Here is a 19,567-nt window from a genome sequence, read left to right as displayed (position 1 = left end):
TCCACATGGGTGCACGTCCGTCAGCGTCATTTGGAACAGGTTGTCCACCAGGACCCTTTCCAAAGACCACCTTCAAATCCTTGACCATATCATGTACATCAGCACCAGTACGGTGGCGAGGCTTCGTCCAGTGATCCGCCTCACCGGAGAAATGCTTGCCTTTCTTTCTTACGGGATGCCTACTCAGAAGAAATCGACGATGTCCCAGGTACACATTCTTCTTACAATTAGCCAAATATATATTGTCGGTATCGTCCAAACAGTGCGTGCATGCGCGGTATCCCTTGTTTGTCTGTCCTGAAAGGTTACTCAGAGCAGGCCAATCATTGATGGTCACGAACAGCAACGCCTTTAGGTCAAATTCTCCCCCCATGTGCTCATCCCACGCACGTCCACCTGTTCCATTCCACAGTTGTAAGAGTTCTTCAACTAATGGCCTTAGGTACACATCAATGTCGTTGCCGGGTTGCTTAGGGCCTTGGATGAGCACTGGCATCATAATGAACTTCCGCTTCATGCACAACCAAGGAGGAAGGTTATACAAACATAGAGTCAGAGGCCAGGTGCTATGGTTGCTGCTCTGCTCCCCAAAAGGATTAATTCCATCTGCGCTTAGACCAAACCATACGTTCCTTGCGTCATCTGCAAACTCCTTCCCGTACTTTCTTTCAATTTTTCTCCACTGCGACCCGTTAGCGGGTACTCTCAACTTTCCGTCTTTCTTACGGTCTTCTCTGTGCCATCGCATCCCCTTGGCATGCTCTTTGTTTTGGAACAAACGTTTTAACCGTGGTATTATAGGAGCATACCACATCACCTTGGCAGGAATCTTCTTCCTGGGGTGCTCGCCCTCGACATCACCAGGGTCATCGCGGCTGATCTTATAGCGCAATGCACCGCATACTGGGCAAGCATTCAAATCCTCGTACTCACGGCGGTAGAGGATGCAATCATTAGGGCATGCATGTATCTTCTGCACCTCTAACACTAGAGGGAAGACAGCCTTCTTTGCTTGGTACGTCCTCTCGGGCAATTCGTTGTCCTTTGGAAGCATATCCTTTATCATTACCAGCAACTTTCCAAATCCCTTGTCAGATACACCATTCTCTGCCTTCCGTTGCAGCAATTCCAGTGTGGTGCCTAGCTTTTTCTTGTCACCTTCGCAATTTGGGTACAACAATTTTTTGTGATCCTCTAGCATGCGCTGCAACTTCTTCTTCTCCAAATCACTTGCGCAGTTTCTCTTTGCATCGGCAATGGCCCGACCTAGATCATCAACGGGCTCATCTGATGCCTCTTCTTCAGCTTCTTCCCGCATTGCCGGCTCAGCTTCTTCCCGCATTACCGGCTCAGCTTCTTCCCTCATTGTTGTATCATCGTATTCAGGGAACCCATGGCCAGGATAGCTGTCGTCGTCCTCTTCTTCTTCATTGTTTTCCATCATAACCCCTCTTTCTCCATGCTTTGTCCAAACATTATAGTGGGGCATGAAACCGGACTCAAACAGGTGGACGTGAATGGTTCTTGATGTAGAGTAATTGCGACCATTCTTACAGCCAGCACATGGACAATGCATAAAACCATCCGCTCGCTTGTTTGCGTCAGCCGCAAGCAGAAAAGTACGCACGCCATTAATGAAGTCGGGAGAGCATCGGTCATCGTACATCCATTGCCGGCTCATCTTCAATACACAGCACCGAAAACATCAAATTAATACAATACATAAAGTTCATACATAAAGTTCATACATAAAGAGCATACAACACTTCAATGCAACAAACAAATAACTCTCTAGCTAAAGAATTTAAATGCAACAACAAATGCGATCAAGATCGCAACTAAGGTAACAATTGATCCAACAGCATAATGATACCAAGCCTCACTATGAATGGCATATTTTCTAATCTTTCTAATCTTCAAGCGCATTTTCTCCATCTTAATCTTGTGATCATCGACGACATCGGCAACATGCAACTCCAATTCCATCTTCTCCCCCTCAATTCTTTTCAATTTTTCCTTCAAATCCTCGTTTTCTCTTTCAACTAAATTTAACCTCTCGACAATAGGGTCGGTTGGAATATCGGGTTCAACTACCTCCTACATACAAATATCTATGTCAACTTGATGGGCATAATTTGTCATAAACACGAAATGCAATGAATAGTTTTAAAACAGAATATACCACATCCGAATCATAACCCGGACGAGGGCCGATGGGGACGGATATCAAAACCATGGCACTATGCATAACAAACAACGTATGGGTAAGATAATTATACGAGTAACTATATATCCAAATCACACAAACATCATTTTTATATATAAAACTTCATGAACAAGAGGCTCACCACAAGGTGGTGCCGGCGACGGGACGTTGCGAGCGATCGACGGTTGTTATGACGGAGATTTAGAAGGTACTAAGTAAACCACACCTACATATGCAAAACTAAGTGTTATTTTTGACCTCAAATTGCATATAAATCAAATACTAGCACATATATATAATTCCTCCCAAATTACTAAACTCAAAAATCAATCACTATATAAAGCATTGCATGAGCTAATCTAGCAATGAGAGATGAAAGGAAAGAGTTGCTAACCTTTGTGATCATTTGAATGGATGGGGGCCTTCAAATCATGGGCAAAATGTGTGATGAGCTTGAGAGGAAGAGGGGAAAGAACAGAGAGGAGAGGGGAAAGGGGAAGAACAGAGCGAGCTCGAGTGGATGAAGGGTCTATGTAGGACGACCTTTAGTACTGGTTCGTGATACGACCCGGTACTAAAGGAGCTGGAGGGGCCCCGGACTGACAACATCTAGCCACCACTCACTTTAGTACCGGTTCGTGGCATGAACCGGTGCTAAAGGTTTGCCACGAACCGGTACTAATGAGAGCGGCCCGGCTCACCGTTAGAACCGGCACTAATGTACACATTAGTGCCGGCTCAAATTCAAACTGGCACTAATGTGCTTCATGTTTGACCCTTTTTCTACTAGTGTCACCCAATAAACCAATTGGACCGATGACTAGGGCTCGTGCATGATCTATCGAAACCGAGTTCAACTCCCTCCTTGTTGAACTTCAATCACATGAGACATGGATACTACATCAAATGAAGACATTTTTTATGCTCAAGTACCAAGGGACTAGCCATGGAGAAGCTAAGGACCAAGGCCAAGCAATGGCCGAAGAAGAACTTGGTGAAGAAGAAAAAAATTAGGCAATTCTGACACTTACCCGAACGCTAGGACAACGTCCTAGATGATCGGCGTACATCCAGATGATCCGGCTTCTAGCCGCGACAATCCGGCTACAAAGCCCGAGGACACCCAAAGCCTCTACGCGAAGTCGGATCATCCGGCAACCTACCCGGATCATTTGGAAGATGCTCGGACATCTGGACAGCGTCCCGAACGCCCGGCTGTCCTTAGCCACTACGACCATAGCCATACCATATGGGTGACTACCCAAATCATCTACGAAGTGTCCAGATCATCCGGGCACCCACTCGGACGTCCGGCCTTGCCTACACGCAGATCGGTGATGTGGCCTTGTATATCTCCACCAGCCTGTCTATTCCACCCTAGGCTATGAATAGACCTTCCGCTCCTCCTTGTATGGTTAGAAAAGCATATTATGAGATCTTGAGAACTTTTCTCCTATCTACCTCTCCTTTTGGAGATCAAGGCCTCCTTTAGGAGAAGATCCCAAAGTGGATATCCAGACCTCCTCCCCTAGGGATTGGAGAAGACGATCAACAAGATCTCATTTCCTCTCAGGATTGGGAAGAACTATCCTATGCTATTTCCTTTTGTTGGATTTGGATCTTGAATCTTGTATCTGTATGTGGAATTGGTAGATGTGTAACCTTGGATGTTGCTTTAAGTGTTCCTCATGTGATTCTACTCTTGATTTCTCCTTCCTCACCACCAAGTGTGAATAAGATCTCCACCTATGGTTTCCTCCTACATCAGAAGTGTTTTACAAGAAAATATTGTGCCTAACCAATATTTGCTAGATGGTATATCATATGCATCATTACAAAAACAGTTTAAGAATTATCTTGCCAAAGCAGTACCGAAGCAAGAGAAGTTCACATGTTTCACCGCTATAGTTATATATTTTATCTATCAGAAAATATCCATGCCTATGAAAGCAGGCAACATAGCGAATATATTAGGCATAAATGAACATGTGAGGTGCATAATTCTCATGGAATTTTGATTTTTGTTTTGTTCCTCTAGATCTTCATATCTAGCCTTCCAACAACTTGCACAAGGCAGCCGCTACAATCCAGTATATCACTTATCATCGAATGCGACAATCGTTGGAACTTGCCCATGATTGACAAAGTCTATCTTGTTCAATCTAACACAACAAAGGACCTGCTCAGGGAGTTCCTCTTGCTTCTGGGCCTGCAGTATGATTATAAAATCAACTAAAGAAATGAAAATAAGTCAGACAAAAGAAATATGATATTTGTCTTGGACAACTACCTAATTTTTTACTTTCTAAATGGAGACACCTCTTACAATGTTCATTGGTCATCTATGTTTTATTTATGAAAGGTCAGGCATGAAAATAATGTGTCCACGCGGTAAAGCATATGATCCTTAATCATTTAGAGCTTGTCTAAAAGGAAAAGATTGCATGTCGGCTGAGCAAGGTCGTCCTCGCCAGTCGCACACATCTGGGCCACGTCGTGGGTCCGAGGCATAGCTTCCTTTGCTTTCTTTATCCTCCACCAAGAAACACAATAATTTTACTTCCATCTCACTTTTCTTTTTCTTCTTTGTCTCCTGATCACCACGCATGCCCTGTCCTAGCACACCTATCCTTTGCTCTCTTGCCACCATGCTGACCACGAGCCATTTCAATACCACCAATTGAAGCGCTACTACTGTGCCTCCTCCCACACGCAATGAGAGCGACCATGATGGAGTGGTGCTCCACCCTCATGGTACTATCTAGAGGATGGATGTGACGACGATGAAGTGGGGAGGGGAAGGTGTGCCCTGCCTCTTACCATCTGGGACGCTAGTAGTCTCCCCCACCTAGGCATCCCCCTTTTGCCTCGAAGTGACCAGAGCTCAAAGGGAATTTTGAGTAGAGCATGAGCCTCGACAAAGAATCTGCAAACCCCGTCACCATAGTTTTTGACCAGCCAGTACAGAAGATGAAACCTTGGTTCCTCCAAGATGTGACTATGGTGACCAAGGGAAGCGACGGTGTTGAATCGGACAACTCAGTATATTGGAACACACAACATGGGTGATGGAACCAGTAGCGATGCATGTTGCGAACGCATGGCTATAGGGGTGGTGATGGCTGGTGCAGGATGTTGGAACTAGAAGTAGGGTGTGCTGCGACTGGGTTTATAGTGGGCTCCGAGTTCCGATCCCATCTACGCCGAATACTACAACCGACAACACCAAAAGATGTGACCGCTGGTGGATGGTGCTGGAACCGACATCAAACGATGTTGAAACTAACATCAACGATGCTTCAAGCGATGGCCTGCAAGCTGGAACCAGTGCCTCTAGGTGCTACATCTAGCTTTGACAGCTGATGCGAGGAACTAGCAAGGCTTTGGATCCCAAGCGGACCTTTTTTCTCGAGGGTCACCGCAATTTGCGGTTACCACGGTAACCGCGAAATTCCGAAAAAAAATTAGATGAAATTTAAAATTGAAATTTGAATTCAAATATTTTTGACGTTGATATATATACGTATTTGACTCTAGAGTTTCACTAGAAATGCCCTGGCGTAGTGGCTAATGCACCACAACTTCCGCTTGCTCCTACTTCGCGAGTTCGATCCCTGGATGCTTCAGCATTTTTGAACTTTTTCTTCGTAAAAAAGAATAGAAATGCTAGAGGGCAGACTCAAACCCGCGACTAGAGATGGCGCCTATTTAATCCGACATTAAGCGTTCGAATTCAAAAATTTCAAAATATTCGAGATATTTTGCTCGGTAAGAGTGTTTCTCGAGGGGAAACGGTAAACGTGGTAACCGCGTGGGATCATGAAATTTCACTCGGTACCCAAAATGCGGGGAACTAGACAGTCATCCATGGTGGATACGACGAATGTAGCTGCGATGAGCTAAAATTGGTGGACGAAGATGCCATGCACAAAGCTGCGACAACGAGGCAAGGGCTAAGTTGCCCGATGACATGGCGGGGGTGATTGGGAGCTATTAGTGGTGCAACTATTGTGGATGGCTGCTGGGAGCAAATTGGTCAGGGGAGCGTCATGGGAGTCTACATCTCTTGCCCAAGAACAAGGGTGTCACTTTCCCAGGTGCGCTATTTGTGTGGGATGCGTCCCCCATAGGGCAGTTATTTATTTATCCTATGTGTTTGTGGTGAAAGATATCCAACTCTCACCAGGGATTAATCATTGGTTTTTGGTCAACCGATTTGGGTTGTGGACATTAAGCTGACACTTAGCGGTGCCCTATATAATATGCTCAAATTGAGCAAACTAAAGAGTGAAGGACATATAAGTTGTTGATGTCTGTTCTTTCATCCTTCATGCCTTTGTGCCTTACGTAATGTACCAATTGTAGGAATAATAATCTTCGTGCTCATAAATACATACCTGAATATCCCATATGTCAAACATATGAATAATTCATTCATGGGAGCCACTCTAGCCCTAGTCGGTAGCCACTTTTGGCCTCGGTGTCAACCCACCTCCTCCCACATATCCCGCATGGTAACCCGTGGAGCTATCCCACACCCCCACTAGCCTATTGATGGAGCTGTGTTGGCTCTATCATCATTTTCTATGTGCTCTTATAGTATAAGCCCTCCTACCAAAACTGACTATTGGACATGCCCCTATGTCCCTAATGGCGGAGGTGCTCACACACCAGACACATCTCTGATCACTCTGTATCCATAGCCGAGGTTAAATTACATTCGGTCCTCTGTGATGGAAAACAACCCAAGTACACCTGGAAAGTCGCAACAAACCGCAATCATTGTCGCCCCACCCACCGGTCGATGAGTGCCACACGTTCAACGACATGCGCCATAATGTCTCTGGTCGCTAGGCGACTGGTAAAGGAGTTGTTATCACTTCAGCCATGTAGTGTGTGGGTGCACTCTTCCTTATTTCCAGCCTATTGTGCACTACCAATTTGTCGCCTTAGAGGTGGTTTGACTTCCTTGTCTTATGGATCTACCTCTTCAAGTGGTGCAATCGTCTTTTATCATCTAGAACGATGACCTCTCCTCTTGGGTGGGTGGCTTGCCTGGTGCTATGCTCCCTCCGTTGAGCACATCAATGAAGCAAATTGTACCTACAGCTAGGAAGAGCTACACCACCGAAGCCTGATCTACTCCCTTGTAAGGGTATTCTCCCACCACTGCCAGCGGATCGTCAACTGTGCTTATAGTACCACCATGCATGCCACTTCCGCTTTGAGTAGGACTAGCCTACGATTGATGGGATTCATCAAGTGGTGATAGAAACATGGAGTTCGATGGCTGCTAAGCTGGACCCATTCTACTGCATTGTCTCCCAACTCGTGACCACCACTCAACAACTTTGTTCCTGGAGAGCCAAGAAGATCGAAAATGTTTCCCTACAGCTGCTCATATCCCGCGAGATTATTGGTTGTCTTGACACCTCATAATATATCTAACCACTCTATGCCTTTCAAGCATGGATCCAACAAAATCTCAAAGGAACCTACCTCGAACTCGCCTTCCTCTAAGTCATAGTATGCCAGGTAAACATGTGTGGTTCACATGGCTTCAGGATGGCGACACCAACTGGTTGTTTGTCTACATCACATCATAAACAAAAAATAGGATCTTAGAAATCATTATTGGCCAGTCCATTGTGTGTAATGTTGCCAACATGATGTAGGTCCTCTTCCCCCATTTATCTCATCTCTTGTGGACGCTAGATGAGCATGATTTCTCCCTTGCAATGCAGGAGCTTGATCCTAGGTTTTTGACCTAGTGGAGTTCGAGTGCAAGGGTACACCGCCAAGTTCCTTGTTAGTTGAAGGAGTATAATAAAATTGGACTTTGTGAGGCGTTCAAGAAAGTTCTACGACATGAACCGGCATGGGGCTCCAACGACTTTACCAAGCTGTCATTATACAAGAATCCCTAGGCAGATTCACTTTTCAATATCGATCCATCAGCCGTATACACCTCTTCACCAAGCTCGTTGTGAAAGTGCCCTCTCTACCATTGGTGCCAGAACTCGCCACACTTGTATCAACACACCGAAAGAAGTTCGTAACCTTAAACTTCATGGAGGAAAGGATCTTAAATGTCAGAGTGCTACTAAAATATTGAAAGGACCTCCTATGAAAAATACATCTGCTAGTAAGGACTCTTTCAAGAATGCCGACAAAAACTCAAAAAATTATACGGAGAACATTACGCCTAGATAAAAGGCATTACAGAAAAGCGCTTGTAGGTCGCAACCTATGTTTTATTTTTGTTTCTTTTATTTTTCAATGGGCTTGTTCTTTTTTGTAACAACTTTGTTTTCTGTTATTTTTCTTAACAAAATGCCAAGAATTGTCATTACCTTTCTCAGTTAGAAATTTTTGTGTTCTAGCGTTGAAACAAATGTTTGCTTCTACTAAAAAGTGAGATCAATTCATCAGTTTCTAATATAATTGTGAATCCTTTAGATAGTAAGCATGGATATTGTTTGCATATTTATAGATTTCCTTATTTTGATAGACTCTTTTGATAGTAGTAAAAAACTTTTATATTTGCAATTTTATGGGAGTGCTAGGATTGTTTGCCACATAGTAGATAATGATAATTATATTTTTCTTCAATTTTTTTTGGAAAGTAATGGTTTTATTTAAGTATTATTTATAAATAACCAATGTCACAATTTCTCTATAAGTTCTATGCGTCTGAAGTTGTTAAAACCCAGGCGAGATAGTGATACAAGGAGAAAAATGAGAGGCTAATCTCAATATTGGGGTTTTCAAAGGCTCCTCAAGGAAGTATTCAAAAAGTCTCAGGTATCTAATCTTTGGGACGCCCAAGGAAGACCCCTTTCTTCAACAACAACTATCGGTTTGTCTCGGTTCGACCAATGTTTCTATTTATCCACATGACATGTGTTATTCTAGGAGTGTCATTTTGTTTTCATTTTGCATGCTGATCTTAAAAAATCATCACACCTGAATAAATATGCTTGGTAAGATCCCATGCATGGTCATATGATTGTAGAATTGCTTCTTTGCTTTACTTATTCTTGTTAAAGCATGAGTCTTGTTAGAAACACATTTTGAACACTCTGTTGCTTCATTTATATTTGTTTAGATAGTTGAGTAGAAATTGGTAATTGGCATGCCATTAATACCTCGGTAATAACATTAATGTGTATGCATTAAGGGTATGATTATAAGTTGCATGGGCAAGTGTATAGTCATAAAGGTAAAATAGGATCCTTTGAAATAGTTTTGAGGTAAAGTGGGAGTAATAAATGGATGAGTTAGTAAAAGTGGTTGACTACAATAGTGAGGAGTTGTTGTACGATCATATGGGATCATTACCTTTCTTAATTAATGGAATGTTGGTTGGAAACCTCTAGTATTGCGATGAATTCCAAGTTGGGGGGCAGTTGTAAGTAAACCAACAATTTTGTTTAGGTTGAGATACGAAAATGGGCCTAAGCAGCGCCAAACTACCAACGCCCCCGATAGTTTCTTACTGATGCAATATTTATGATAATACTATATAATTTTCATTATAAATGATTTAGCTCTTTATGACTAATATGAGATTGATACCACACTACATCTTTTACCTTCAATCTGGCTAGCTTCTTCAGTATCGAGCATTTACCACTCTCACATCGAGACTAGGTCCTTACTTTGTTGATACATTCAAACCTCGTGGGAGGGATTCTTCCTGTTCGCCAACACATAACCCCACAAATTATATTCCTCAAAATATCCACCATACCTACCTACCATGGAAGTCTATGGCAATTCCTAGATATACTGTTACAGTACCAAAGGCATACATTAGAATTTCTACATGATGATAATCATTAGTTTTCTCACTTGAGTTGAGTTTAGCTGGGCATGGTTGAGTTGTAAGTAAATTATGGTGTATTTTATACCATTGTAGAGTGTTGCTCCTACCTTGAGACATATAGAAAAATTACAACATGGATGCCAAAAAATAAATGGACGATTGAGAGAGGGAGCAACACTACTATCCTTTCCTTAGTATACACTTGTGCTTGAAAGTAGCTCTTTCTCTATTGAATTTGGTATATAGAGTTGTCATATAGTTCATGTTTCATAGACTTGTTGGGGTTCCTTCAATAATAGAACATGGCTTGTATATTCCAATGATGAGCTTCCTCAAATGATCTAGGTCTCCATGCGGAATCAAGGTAGTGCAAAACTTTCTTATGTCTTTTTGACTTCTCATAAACCCCTGTTATTATTATTTGTTCGGTTGTAAAAGTTATATGGCTAGACTTGCACTCAAGTATTGCATGACCTATTATGAGCTGATACGGTACTACGTGGTCAAAGTAACTTGGTTTCCCTTGGGTTGGTTTATGATTAGATTGCTATTATAAAAGGAAAACCAAGTCATCCTATGTTTCCAATATAATTTGACATTCTTTCGTAACATATGGCAATAGGATCAGGAATTCATGAAATGCAAGAGTACGTTTATTTCTACAACCAAACATTATTCTGTGATCATTTAACTGCCCAAGGACGAGCAGGGGTTAAGATTGGGATGTTGATATGTTCTGCATGTATCTACAATTTCTGCTTGTTTCATGCTACACTTATATCATAATGACATAGTATTGAAAACATCTTCTCCCTTTTTCTAGACTAGCATATTAATTCAATGCTACTTTCTATTTTTTTTCCTATTTTGGACATCTAGAAATATCAATTTTCCATGAGAAAAAAGTAATAATATATGTCACAAAGATGCGGGAAGAAACAGAGTCAGAGCGGCTTGGACCCACCTAGGGACCCCTATAGGCCCTAGGCGATAGGTTGGTGCGGTCTAGGAGGGAGTAGCAAGGTGGGTTCGCGTGGAGATCATATACATCAATGTTGGTGCAAACATGTCTAGGTGTGAGTAGTTATGTTTAGACAATGGTACCTAACAGTAGCTAGTTGCAATCTCTCTCTATCTTCTTAGTCTTCTTCTTCTTCTTCAATACAATAATGACAGAAGCTGCTCTACATAATTTTGAACCATATGATGTAATTTGGTGTTCCATTCCTTATTTTGTGATGAACGGTCACTTCATGATAGGATCAATACATATTTGATTCTTGGGTTCATATGAGTTCCATGATGCTTAAATTATAGACATGTATGCTCTTGGATCTATGACTATTGCACTTTCCATCTTTAGGTGAATGATGTTCAAGAGGGGGTTGTCTACGTTAGATGGGTTCAACCTTGCAAGTAATTTACTATAGTGACAGGAAGTGGAAAAGTTTTGTAGTGTATTGTTTCCACCTAGGATAAAAACATAGTTGATTAGTTGTCCTGGTGGTGGACGGGGGTAAACACAATATATTATCTATATAATGTCATCATGCTTAATGCAATGCTCTGTGTTATTTAATACCTTTAAGATGCATACTAGATATCGGTCTTGGGGTAGAATATTAGCTATAGATATAGTTAGGTTATGGTCTATATAAGTCTGAAAATGATGCCTATGTGCAATTATGGCACGTATGGTAATATTTATAGAAATAACTTTGTCGATACACATCTGTAATTTATTCACCGTTCAATGAGATTTACAATTTCACTCTTTTCGTTGGGGGACCAAGACAAGTACCGTAGTTCTATGTAGGTACTAATCATTGACGTTCAAGCGTTCTTATTGGTTTAGTTAACCTCAATGTCATCCACTTGAGGGAAATTACTACCTGGCACAACAAACACTACCTGCCCAATCTTGCTATGAGGCATTGTTCGCAGACACAACTAATCAGAATCAATGGCAGCTCAATCGGTGAACTTGGTATCTATTTAGCCCTTCAGACGTGTTGATGGACTGCTGACCGCTTTCTTTTTCATGGACTACCACATGCCACTAGTTGCGTGCTATATGGTCAGCACGCAAAGAGGATGGACAACCTAGTCGTCAGGTAACTACTCAAATCTTAATAGCACTCGCACCTATCATTGATCGATAGTTAACAATACCCATTCATGAGAAGGCCGATTAGTGGTGAGTTCATCTTACACCTTGGTTTGCTTCTCTTGAATTAAATTTTAACATGTATGACCGTCCATTGTTTGGTGGTCCTTTATATTAACTCATCACTAAACTCCTAGTTGGTGTCTTGGTGTGTCTCTAGAATTTGTTTGGCCTCCTTCCTACGTTGATCAATTGGGATGTGAATGGAGGCGCATTCATGTGTCCTCAATTATATGTGCATACATGGGTACCTAGTGTGCAGGATTGAACAGGTGATGATTCTCATGACGTGACAACACCTGTTTGACTAGCAACGATAATTCCCACATTGTCTCCAACTATACATATATGGAGTAATGGCACTTCCATCACCCCTCATCTTTGTTGCCTCACTGCCTCTCCCCCCATCGAAGTGATATATTATCAAAGGCTCCACTTTTCCTTCCCTTACTCTAACTAATCTACAACACTTCTAATGACACGTCAAGCCTTGTCACCGCAGAGCCCGAACAGGCTAGATGAACCAGGAAGTTCTTGGTCTTTAACGTGTAGTTAGATCATTACGCACACCAGCCTCTAGCGGAGATGACGACCAATGGACAAGCAGTCGGCATCGTGTGAAGCCTTTACGGTCGAGTGGGAGGAGGACAAGCGTCCATAGGTGGAAGCTCGTCAATGCAATGACACAATCGCCAGCCTCGAAAAATTATGCATAGAGTCAATATCAATAGATGCGAAGGCCCGCAATTCTGTGGAAGCAGCTATAGGCCCCGACCGTGAAAACTATAGTTAGCCTAAAGCTGAGATGGTAGTGTCACAAGAGACTGTATAACTGGCCTTGGGCCGAATAGAGAGAGCCCACGACTTCGGCGTGGGTGTCAAGGTGGAGGAAAAGAAGTGCCTAGTATAAATAGTAGATATTTTTAGTAAGGATCTAATTTATTTTATCTTGTAATATTCGCTTTGTGTAATCCATTTCGACCAAGTTTCATTCAAGTCCAATCAAGTATGTCTGATTAATTATTCACAGCAAAAATTACATTTACACATCGAGTTTTGAATTATAGATCAAAGATAATGAAAGAAGAAGTGCATTCAAATCACACCATATTATCTAGAGGAGGAAAATAAATGTGTTTGGTTAATCTTCCCTCGAAATATCATAAATTTCTCATAATCGAATGACACACCTCACTTCTAAACACAAGAGACCGCCCCCTCTCATGGCCGATATATAAATATTTTTACATGCATGGAATAGAACCTACAATAATAATAACATCAGATGAAAAACAACTTGTACGTAACCTATAGATTAAAATCAATAGTATTGGCACTATTTTCAACCATTAGAAAACTAAAATTCCTATGCCCTAGATCACTGATAATTACCAGTCTTATGTGGTAGTCAGTGCTACTGCCATCTCACTAACCTGCCACAAAGCAAGACTGCCGAGGGACGGATACTCATACTATTGTAATGCCATTCTAAATACTTAACCCTATTGAGATATCTGGTACTGACGTATGCCCCACCGCATTGTCCATATCACTGCCACCATGCCACATTGTCCCCTTTCCTACTTGGTGCCCGGTGGCACCATCTCCTCACCTCCTTGCCACAAAATTGACGGTACTGCATCATTGACGCACACCATCAATGGTGATGTATGCCCCACCACATTGTCCATATCACTGCCACTATGCCACATTGTCCCCTATCCTACTTGGTGCCTGGTGGCACCATCTCCTGACCTCCTCGCCACAAAATTTACGGTACCGCATCATTGCTGCACACCATCAATGGTGAATCGTCATCAACGTGCCATGACCTTGGTGCCCATGTGTGCTCGTCATGTGTGTTCCCATGTGTACCCGTAAGAGGCCTAGTGTGCGCCTGGTGTTGCCAGGTCTCTCGCACCGTTGTGCGTTGTCATTCACTTCGGCATCACTTCCATGTTCTTTGTCCGCGACAATAGCCATGATGGTGAATTTCAGTACACTCATATGTTTTGTGTTAATGCCTAAGCTATTTTTTGTGAATATATTGTTTCCAATATGAATTGTGCTATACATCATATTAATGTGGCAACAATATGAATAATTGTCATTGTGCTATATCACTGTATGGCAATGCACATGTTAAATTGTATATGGTGAGAGTTAAAAAAAACATGGGGTTGTAATTTCTATGTGATGAGGACATCACTACCACAGTTACACCCACAACCACTGCTACTACCGATGTTAGATCAATTAGTAGAGCTTAGGCATACAGATTAAAATACCAATTACTTTTTTTCTTACTAATTATTCTAAATTTCATGAGAATATGATGTCGCCTAAATTGGATACATTTGTTTTGTTTACAAATTAAGGGCCTAGCATGGACAAGAAGGATGAACAGTGGAGTATGATCAAGTGTCGAGATGAAGGCACGCGCAAAGTGAACAAGAATGGAGTTTACAGCACTTTGTAGCCACCATGATGACATAAAAATACATGGACGAAATATACAAGATTGACTTTAAAAAAATCATCCTTTGTTTATTTTAGGTGCCACACCACATTATTTTTTGGCCAAGCCCATTTAATTTTGAAATAGATTTAACAGGTTGTTTCCAGAGTTTGTATTAATCGATAAAATGACTTAGGACAAAATTTAGTTCCACCTTGCCAAGGGTGGACGAAATTCTCCTTTGCCTCCCTATAAATAAAACACTTAGGGTGTCAATTAATAGTTGGGATTTTTTTAGATTAGAAGTTCGCCATATTTGCAACTCACAACTTTCATTTGTGTTAAACGACTAGATCAAAACATCACAGAACCCCACTTGGATCTTTAATGCTTTCCACTTAAATTCGGAATATCCAGATTCTATCTCAGTTTCTTGCTTTTTCTTCCTTTGCGTGAAGGAAATAGACCCTCATGGTCAGGTTGCTTATGCTCCTCCATGGTCAATAAACCCTCGGTACTGGTCTAGCTATTGCTAAGGCACGAAATCTTCGCACGTTCGTAGTCTGATCATTAAAGTTGACTTCCACCAAAAATGATAGCTACCTCTCATCAGAACATCAGGACAGCTTCGCCTCTATCACTATGGGATAATGTACAGAGCAATTACAAAAATAATCATGTTGTAGTTTCAATATCATAATGCCATTGTTCTAAAAGTTACGAAATATGAATGTTCTGATTGCTATGTCATTGTGCTAAGAATCCGAAAATATAAGAATTTTCCTATGACTGCGTTAGAATTTTATCATATCCTCTCACCAAGTTTGTATATACTATTAAATGTATTCCTTCTGACCTTATTCCTTCTCATCTCATGTGGACTCCTTCTTGAACAGATATAGTTGTTTCTATCATAGTACACAAAAATATCATATTGTTGGTTTTGTCCTATGAAGAACATTAACGAAACCAACATGGTATTCTCTGTTTTGTGCCACCCACCTACTTCTTGGAGAAGCTAGGGAGAAAGGAGGTCATATTTATTTACCTAGAGTTGTTCAATCGGTTCCTTAGCTAGAATACTTGAAAAATAATTAGTGTTGTCTTCTATTTGTGTTTAGCTAAGTATACCTTGCTCTTTTTTCAAACAGGGAGACATCGTTCACCATGTTGTTCTTTTAACAAGTGCTATGTACAGTGCAAGCAGAATGTCTAGCCACCGAACTTTCTCAATTTCTATCGCAACGTACAAAAATATTGATTCTTCGCAAGATTACCTGTTACAACTGCGCCAACTATTTATTCGAAACTGCAATTGTTAGCAAGACAATGGTATATTTATTCCAAACTAGATCGTTCTACTTAATTCACACACACACACATATAGAAATTTTTCCAAAATATTTTTAGCGTGCTTTACCACGGGTGTTGATATCTGGCAATTGGAATTCAACATACATTATTTCCTTCAATAGTCTCGATATTGAATGCAACATCATAAATTTATTGAGAAGTAGCAAACGAAGGATACAAAATCCTCTAAGTGAAAATCTACTAATGTGATTATCATGATATGCAATTATTTGTATATGAAGATAGAAATATATGTGAATGCCATGAAATGCAACATAATAGATTTTATATATGTAATTTGTATTTGATGTTATTTTTTGTATTTGATGTTACGACGCTCCAGTGCATAGTGGACGGCTAAAGCGTGCTGGTAATGTCAAGAGAGGTCGGGGTAGACCGAATTTAACATGGGACGAGTCCGTAAAGAGAGATCTGAAGGACTGGAGTATCACCAAAAAACTGTCTATGGAAAGGGGTTCAGGGAAGCTTGCCATCCATGTGCCAGAACCATGAGTTGGTCATGACATCTGATGGGTTTCACCACTAGCCTACCCCAAATTGTTTGGGACAAAAGGCTTCGTTGTTGTTGTTGTTGTTGTTGTTGTTGTTGTTGTTGTTGTTCTTATTGTTCTTGTTGTTCTTGTTGTGTAGCTGACGAACACTGTGGTACTTCTAGGAGAATGATAGCAGTGCAGCTAAAAACTGCCAGCCAGAATTTGACATCACTGTCTGCCTCTACATAGAGGTTGACGGTGATATTCCACTGCTTGCTGCATTGGGATTGTTACCATTGACAGGATAGCCCATATCTAGTATTCATCATCACTAACAGGCCTCTTGGCCCGTCAATGATTGCAAAGTCATCACTGACTCGGAACTACTAACATTTCACTGGTGCGTTAGTGATGATATGATTTGGCCGGTCACTTCTATTCCGTTATGTGGTAGAGGGTGCCTGTTATTGCACCAAGTACGTCAAAATATGTTGTCTTTGTGCCGCTCAACCAAGACCCCCCCTGAAAATAGCTAAGAGTTCATTGACTAGTGGACTATGACCTTCAACAATTCGTCGGCTAGCCACCACATGGGGCTCTCCTCCCTGGTGGTCCTAATAGCATGGTGGATTTGTACAGATTGCATTGCATCCATATTCAATCTTGAGAAGCCTTCCATCTTCCTACTCACTTTGATCCTCGGCAACAAAGCTCGTCTCTATGTCCGTAGTGGGGCAACCAGCATGGTCACTATCTTTCCCGAAATTTAGCCCTAGACTTTTAGCTTGAGTGCTCGCTACGGTTGTGTATCCCAATCAATAGCTTTGCATCTTGATGTTTACATGCGTCATGGTGTTCTTGTACTCTCTCTCTTTCTCTCTCTCTCCACATATGGTAACATACCAACTTGTTTGACTATTCATGAAATACATCAGTAAATGGTCTGAAAGGTGTGAAACCTCTAATCAATGCTAACCGCTCTTAAAAGGACGAACTCCTGAAAAGTGTGCAGTTTGACTCTATTTTGCCGACCATTATAAATATATAAAATTTGTATCTCGTAGTCTATGTCAACTAAAATGACATGTGTTTTGAAGCAAATGGAGTAATTACAGATGGAAAAAACAACTTACCTGAATTGTCAAACCCAAATCAAGGATGCCACTCTTGAGGCGTTCCCTAAATGATTCCAGTCCCCTCCTTGCAATGTAGCTAAACCGGTGTATATCAAGATCTACCTCAAAGTAGTTCTCACCCTGGTTATAAGAGATAAAACACTTAATTTCATGTACACTAGTATAATGCCCAATTTATTATTATATTTACAAACATTGAAACAATGTAGAGAATAATGAAATGGTTTTAACCCGCCTAATAATGTTTCTACAATTTACTTATTTATCATTATGTGGTTATGTTCAGTTATGAAATTTAAAGAGGAAATTTACTATCTATTGAGCATATTTGAAAATCTACTACGTTATGAAATTATTTATTAGTTTTGAATTATTTTGTTAGTTTCTTGGGCTGAAAAAAGATAAAAACACATACACACACATAATATTTATAATATTTAATCGTGTCCATCTAATAATATATGAAAAGGAATTTGTTTCTTAACCTCATAAAAACTATGCTGAGGGCGGGAGAGGACTGGCTTCTCATTGTATGCTTGGACAAGCTTTTTCTCTGTGGAACTCAACTGAAGATCATCTGGGTTAACCAATCCAGCCATGATTTTCAAACGATCTCTATATGCCATTGTAGATTCTGATGCAAACCCTTTCACCTTCTCACATTCATTCTCAAGAAATCTCTGCCAAAAGAAACATTAATAGAACTCACTATAAAGAAGTTATAATATTACAACATTAGTATGTTGACTTGAGAAGGCACTCACCATGATGGATTCCTTGAAATGCTCTGAAACCTCCTTGTCAAAGTACTCTGAGATTTTGAAGTACAAACAAAGGCTGAACCCTTCTCCATCGCTGTCCCCGAGGAACATAGCAGCAGGATAGGTAGGTATCTGTGGTTGTAGAAAAAAGGAAATGAAGATCAGAGCGACAAAGATGAGAAACTATATATACCTATTAGATATACCTGGATGTTGACGATCAAAAGTGATGGGAGCTTGTCGTGTGATTTGACTTGTGGAAGATCAATGTGTTCGGCGATGTGCGAAACCTTCTTGGGGCTTGCAAACAAGTCAACACCTATTGGGTAGTACGCGGCATAGTTCGGAGCTGGACATTTCTTCTTATCTCTGAAAAACAGAAATTAAAATCAGAGGTTTGGTATGGTCATCCCCTTTATCAACTAGATTTTCCTCTATAGGTTTTCATGCCTGAGGAATGTTTCACTCCTTAGCTTGAAGACAGATGGATCAATCCGTGACCATCTTTCGGGAGTGGGCTTTTCCCCTCCAAATGGGATCATCATCCCTCCCTGGGGATGGATGACATATTTCTTCGATTCACCTACATTATTTACACTATTAGGTGCATGCATGTTCGTTATGGTGCAAAGATAGGAATTTTACCATCAATTATTTATGTAAAAAAATGTTGAATTGAGAATGTATGGCCCGATGTGGTTGCCTGGCATTGCTCCTTTATCTATTATGTTGCTTTATAGTTTCTACTGGGATATCCTCCTCATGTGAGATACGAGGAAATTAACATTTAAAGCTTTTGTAGGCAGCCAAAACTTGTGCAAGATCCCACTACCAGTTGGGGTTATGACCGATGGTCAGTTTGGATTTTGCACAACAAGGGAGGGTAATTTCCAACCTCATATACAACTGTTTACGAAGAGGTGTGATGAATTTCAGGTTAGCCTCCGTTGATGAAGTAAAAGATAAAACGAAGATAGTATGCGAAGAAGATGAAGATTGAAGGAATATCTTCCCATCAAGAAAAGGAAATTCCTCCTCAAATGTTGTGAAGAATAGATCTACCACCTTATATCTTTCAAGTTGTGTATCTCTGTTGTTTGGTTAGTTGTTCCAATCTATAGCTCTCATAGTACCTAATCTTGTTTTTGTCATCAAAGAACCAAA

General features: G+C 41.0%; 1 protein-coding gene across 13 annotated transcripts in view; it reads right to left on the bottom strand.

Moving 5' to 3' along the window:
• Positions 1 to 1,704: 1,704 nt before the first annotated feature.
• The window catches only part of LOC125553805 (uncharacterized), a 37,999-nt gene continuing 20,136 nt past the window's right edge, over positions 1,705 to 19,567 (bottom strand). For 3 of the 13 annotated variants that reach the window (XM_087518144.1, XM_087518143.1, XM_087518142.1), the window contains 6 exons: positions 18,854 to 18,986; positions 18,610 to 18,772; positions 18,407 to 18,535; positions 18,128 to 18,322; positions 17,640 to 17,762; positions 4,474 to 8,272 (listed from right to left, as the gene is read on the bottom strand). In XM_087518144.1, the coding sequence (XP_087374270.1) occupies positions 8,147 to 8,272; positions 17,640 to 17,762; positions 18,128 to 18,322; positions 18,407 to 18,535; positions 18,610 to 18,772; positions 18,854 to 18,986 (869 nt within the window). In that variant the 3' untranslated portion in view covers positions 4,474 to 8,146. The other 10 variants (XM_087518145.1, XM_087518151.1, XM_087518147.1 and 7 more) reach the window with 8 other exon arrangements.

Source organism: Triticum urartu, chromosome 4A (assembly GCF_056163025.1).
Source record: "Triticum urartu cultivar PI428250 chromosome 4A, HENAU_Tu73, whole genome shotgun sequence".
Taxonomy (NCBI): Eukaryota; Viridiplantae; Streptophyta; class Magnoliopsida; order Poales; family Poaceae; genus Triticum; species Triticum urartu.
The sequence above is the reverse complement of the archived record's forward strand: the minus strand, read 5'-3'. Positions and strand labels throughout refer to the sequence as shown.